General features: G+C 39.0%; 1 protein-coding gene across 5 annotated transcripts in view; it reads left to right on the top strand.

Moving 5' to 3' along the window:
* The window catches only part of LRMDA (leucine rich melanocyte differentiation associated), a 691,516-nt gene extending 686,956 nt beyond the window's left edge, over positions 1 to 4,560 (top strand). For all 5 annotated transcript variants that reach the window (XM_040564606.1, XM_040564605.1, XM_040564607.1 and 2 more), the window contains one exon: positions 2,707 to 4,560. In XM_040564606.1, the coding sequence (XP_040420540.1) occupies positions 2,707 to 2,786 (80 nt within the window). In that variant the 3' untranslated portion in view covers positions 2,787 to 4,560. The remainder of the gene's footprint in view (positions 1 to 2,706) is intronic.
* Positions 4,561 to 6,000: the final 1,440 nt, after the last annotated feature.

Below are 6,000 nucleotides of genomic sequence, written 5' to 3' on the forward strand. Positions count from 1 at the left end.
CAAGCTGTAGGTTTCCTAAATTCACATATATCTCAGCATCAAAACCCTTATTGCAGCACATAAGCCTTTTGTAGTTCTTGGTTTTCTGCAGTTGCCAAAGGGAGGTGGGAAATGGAGAGGAAAAACAAAACAAAACCCAACCAGTCACTGCATTTAATTTATGAGCCAGATTATTGTTTTACAAATAACCTTCATGATAAATAAAGTATCATGGCAACATTTTCAACTGCGCTTTTATCAAGACTTTCTGAGCAGTGTGTGTAATATGCCTGGCAATCGAATCACAGCTGTGTGCCTTGGTAGGGAATCTCTGCGGAGACAACACTTCCTTAATTTAAACAATTGTAGGCTGCAGGAGTTCAAAAATTTCAGCTGACTTTAACTGTCACTAGCCCAAGCACCTTTATCCCCAGGCGAGCAGCAGCAGCTGGATTTCATTTCCTGCTGCCAGACTGTCCAACATCTTTGCTGAACATCCCAGGAACCGAGCGTCTTTACTTTAAGGATTTTATTCAAGGTGACAGCTCCTCACACTTTAGCGTTCAGATCACCTCAAGTAGCTGAGATATCAGTGAAAATGAGAGCACTTCTCCAGCAAACTCCAAATTTAGATTGACTGAGGTTATCCTTAGGCCTGTAGACCCAACCTCCATGACAGAACAGGCCTGCCAGTAACTTTAAAACTACAGTGGAGTTTGTAATGATGTCTGGGGAGAAATATTCTGCCGGAGCAGTGGAGAATACTATAAGCGATAGGAAATGATGTCAGATTTAGTTAGGGCTGGAGACAGCGCTGGAATATACTTGGCATAATATGGCACCAGTATCTCTGTCAGCATCTCTGTTTTCTGTCACCGCACACAATTCAGGGCCTGTCTGTAGTCCTGACAGTGTCTTTTCAGATCAGGTTATTGCCAACTCGGAGACTCGCTCAGCGCAACACCATACAGCCCCCTTTGTTTGAAGTCTGCCCTTTTGTCGTTAATGCACTTGATGTCTATTTAAATCTGACGGTGAATGCAGTATCTGTTTTCCTGTCAAGAGATCATTGACAATATTAATACCTCATGTCCTTGCCTCATTTTCTAAGCGCTGACACCTAGCTACAGTCTCCAGCATTCATCAAACAGCACTCTCTCACCAGCATCTCTATAAACAGTCTCACTTCCAGTCCTCAAGAAATGCGGCAGACCTCAAACAAGACTTTTATCAATGCCAGTGAAAAAGGACTCTGAAGAATGCCGTTAATAAACTGTTCGTATCCTTTACATTTAGAGCTCTAAATGGTCTTGTTTCCAATCTAATGCCTGCTGCAGTTTGACTTGGAATATTGTCTGTTTAGGGGGAAAAGCTGGCTTTTTGTTAGACACTTGCTTAGGGACGATAACATCACCCTTTGAGTGTGGAAACTGCTCCACTACAGAAATTATGGAAATTGAAATTATTGAAGAAGGCTCTGTGGAGAAGGGGAGTAGCACCAAGCACTGCACTTGTCCCCATTTTTTGCTCTCCTGAAGAGGAATGTGTTTTTCACAGTGAATGATGGGAGTATCATTTTTTTGTTTTTGTTTTGTTTTGTTTTCCATTGGAATGTGTTACCATGATGTTTGAGAAAGAAAGGAGAGCATGGGTTGACATTAATCTTCCACATCCCATGCCTTCCAAGGCTTTAGTTGCTTATCTGGCACACATTGCACTGGAAACATAGATGCAGAATATAAAAGCTTGCATTAGCTGATTCATACTGCAGGTGGATACAATACCCGCTGTGTGAGTCCTGGCAAGCCAGAACTGAAATGAATTGAGGATCTGCTCCTTCCTAATCTTTACCCTTTATGTAAGGCAATGATTGTCTCTTTTTGGCTAGGTTATGTGTGCCCTTATGGGGGTGAACTACATACTTCAGTGACAGCTGTGGCAGACGCTTCCAGGATAGGAGAGACTCTTTCACCTTCCTTCTGTGCATGGGAAATGACTTTAATTTGACTATATGTGCCTGGGGGCACAAAGAACAGCTCTGCTAGTAAAATTTAGCGTCTTTGAGGATGTTCACAGGTGGGATGTGACTGTGAATTTACGCTTTCACATACCACTTAGTACCACAAGAGGGGATGCTTTTGAATAACGTAGTGAGATCTGCAGGTATATATGTCTCACCCACAGCAGTTAAGGCTTTGTCAGGCATCTTGCCTCGTGTACACACTGAGAATAATGTGCCTTTTCTCCCAAAAGCAGCGTTCTTGGTAATTTTTGAAATCATCCTCTATATGTACCAATATTTAGCATGATTAACGCTTGAATTGTTTTTAATCATCAGGAATACCATGTAAACACATAGTAGGGAGATTGCAGACAGTACAAAATGTAAGTCCCATCCAGACTCTCTGTTTTTCAAAAATGGTCGAGGGTTACTGTGATTTAAAATACAGCATATGATGTTCTAGTGTGATGTCATTCCATTTTTGAAGACACTTACAGGTATTTGTTTAACAGGATAGCTCACGCAGCTATATGAACACAAGTTTTCCCAATGGATTAAAAGTTGCTGATTGAAATGGTAATACTGAATATTTCCAACGTACAAACTTCCTTATGCAGAATGACAAGAGAACTGTTCCCTTCCCTCCTTCAAATTTCCTTGTTTGTGTGCCTCTGAATGTTGTGCCACCACTTTCCTAATTGTAATTCATTTCCTGTTTCCTGTAGGCATTTTGGGAAAATGTCGCTACATTTACTATGGAAAGCATTCCGAAGGCAACAGATTCATCAGAGATGACCAGCTATAGAACACAACACTCTTTCATGCCTCTTCAGTCCCTCCACATGAGAAGCAAAAATTGCATCTAAATTTTAAGCATGTAACTAAAGTCCTCTAGTGCCTTCTGCTGACTTTGCCAAGCCTGTCAAGATCATCCTTCTATCTTAGTCTGAGTAGCCACATAGAGATTGACATGATTGCCTTTAAGCAGGTCCCATCCACCAGTGTGACAGACAGCTGCAGCCGAGCACCTGGCCTGACAGGAGGAGCACCGTGATGGATTGCCTGGTCCAATTGCTGCTTGCAGAAGAGAAGGGGCCACACCTGGGGCTTCAGTGAGCATGCTCCATTGGTCGGCGCCTTAGCAAAAGCAGCGCGTTTATCTCCTGCTTGCCTGTTGAGCGAGAGTGGCTGGCGATATCAAAGTGTTTATAAAAGAGAGAAGCTATAATTTCAGGTGAAAAAGCCCCTTATCTGTTCTAAGTTTTTTTCCCTGTGAATTAAGTGATTGTGTTTCTATCATCTCCTACATGCTCACACAAATCCTCTTCATAGAGCGTGCTTGGTTTTTCCTCAAATGATCCTATATGGATTATTCTTTCTTTCAACAGGAAAACAAAATCCTGAAAATATTTCAGCTATGCAAAGTACTATCAATGTGTATTTTTGATTATATGCAAAGGAAAAGGGTTTAAACAATTTCACAGACAAAATTTGCTAATTATTAAATTACATCTCAACATTTGCTTACTCTGACCTTCAGAAAATGGGTCATTTTTTATTCTTGGAAAAAGCCCTCAATTATGATATTGACAGTGTGCATTATTCCTGGTTTATTGCGCAAGATATTTTTAACTTGTGTAGAGAGTGCATTTCAAATGAAATGCTTAAATTTGGAATGAAAAAAGAGCTTAAGAAGAGGGATATAAAATTGCCACCAGATGGGTATGATTACTCAGATGGGAAAAAAGACAATAAAAGTAACTGGTGGAATTAACATAATTAACAGCTTTACTAATATATTATAGAGAAAAGTTCTGATTAATACCTTTTGAATTCTACATAAGAAGGGCAACTGTCAAGTTTTCAGTGAAAAAACAAGAATGCGTAGCATATTTCCTGCTTGTCTATGAAACAGGTTGGACATGCTTAAAATCATGAACTTCTTACTGTGAAAAAAAGATCCCAATGTCTAATAAATATATCATGTTAAACACTGCTAGTTACAATGTGAGTGACCTAGGAATATGCAAAAATTCTGCCCTCTGTTCCAAACCCATCCATATTGGTCCTAGTTGAGCGTCATCACTGTCTGGCTGTTCTTGGTTTGTTTGAAATTACTTGATGCTCCTAATTTAGAAGTTGCCTAATGTTTTTGTCCATTGTCATGGCTGGTGTTGCATGTGGAAGTAAATGATATGGAAGCCACTTGTAATACTTCTACTAATGTCATAGATGGTTACCAATGAAATGCCAATTCACCTTAGAAATCCTGGGAGATATTAGATAAAGGAAAAAAAAACATCCCTTTTTTTTTTTTTCCACAAAAAAAATTATTACAAGTATTTAGGGCACTTGTCTTCTCTCTTGGTTACCAGAATAGCAGCAATTCTAGTTTGTTCATATTATTTTGTCTGTTTTGAAGCCTCCACATGCTTTGGCTGTGGCATATTATAGGCAGCAGGGTTCTGCTGGGTGTTGAGAATAACCTCATGTCACTTTCAGTCTGGTTGCATGTATGTTCTTGTCTTTATGAAAGGCTTTAACCCTGCCTCAAACAATAAACAGCACTTGCAAACTGACCGCATGATTTTTCCATCTTTGTTTTGCTTGTTTACTTTTCCTAATGTCAAAACCATTTGTATCATTTTCAGGAGTGTTTTGTTCCATGCAAGGCTTTGGAGGCAAAAAATATTTTTGGAATGAGAGATGTGATCACAGTCTCGTCCATTTTGGTTTCTTTTTTCACTTGGAGGATTATATACCTATAGTTAAATATGATAAAGCCCTAATTACAAGTTGCTCAAAGGGAATTGAAATTAAATGTCACTGATTCTGGAAAAGCAAAAGGATAATATATGAATAATTATTTTATATTGCTAACAAGTGTTAGGGTATTGTTTAAAAACTAGTGTGTGTGGATGTTTATGGCTGTTTATACAAACATCATTCTTTTTTAGCATGTGGAGCATTTTCAAGTATCTTTGCTTCTTCTGGTGTTGTAATCGACTGGTTAGCCTAAGTGGGTTTAGCTAAAGAGAAGTGGGCACAAACAAGATTTGAAGACATATTTGAACACCTGCCTCTTGAATGCTGCCGTGGAAATTCATAACGGATACAAAAAATACATATATAAAAATGTGCTTTCCCATATATGCATTGAACATTTGTAAAGCTCTTCACTTTTTTTTTTTTTTCCTCACATTGCACAGTGTCAGAAGATAGATTTATTCTGTATGGACTATAAAGAAAGCTTGAGCAAAAGTCTGTCATTTCTTAAAAGCCACACAACCAGCAAATCACAAACACCCCACAACAAAATAAAATAATAAAAAGAAACAAAATATTGTCCATTGTTATGGAAAACTATCTTCAGTAATCTGCTGAACCTTTATGCTGGACATTGTACAAGCTTTCAAACTTTCTGATCTTTTGTAAGTACAATTGCTATTAAGATAATTCAGGTGAAATACCAGTTCATTTGGCAGCATACTAACAAATATTTTTAGTGCAAACTGTGCATATGAAGTTGTACTAGTGCTCCTCTGTTTAGCACAATTACTTATTTTGAAAAGTCACTGAATTTCATCCAAATGCACTGAATGTGTTGAACCTTGCAAAGTTACCGTTACAGTCTGCTGTTTATCTCAGTCTGTGGTGTAACTCTCCTAATCTGGACAAGGGAGGCTTTCCATCCAATTTCTCAGTGTTACCTGGCCCCTAGGAGTGCTTGGGTTTAAGGGGGACACACGTGCATGAAGGACAGCAACATGTACAGGTGTCCTGCCAACAACTACCCTGTGTTGTCCTTCTGTTAGAATATCAGATGAGCAACCTCTGTGCCCTCTTTTGTAATAGAGGGACTTCTCAGAAACAAACAGCTGCTCTTGTTATCCTTTTCCAAATTTTTCTTAAAACTGTTTCTGTCCATAATACCTACAAATAACTTCACAATAGTTTGCTGTGACTACAGCTTCCATGCTGGGAGGGTGTTGTCTCTTCCTCTTTCTGAGCTTTTTCTG

This window comes from Cygnus olor, chromosome 7 (genome assembly GCF_009769625.2).
Source record: "Cygnus olor isolate bCygOlo1 chromosome 7, bCygOlo1.pri.v2, whole genome shotgun sequence".
Lineage (NCBI taxonomy): Eukaryota > Metazoa > Chordata > Aves > Anseriformes > Anatidae > Cygnus > Cygnus olor.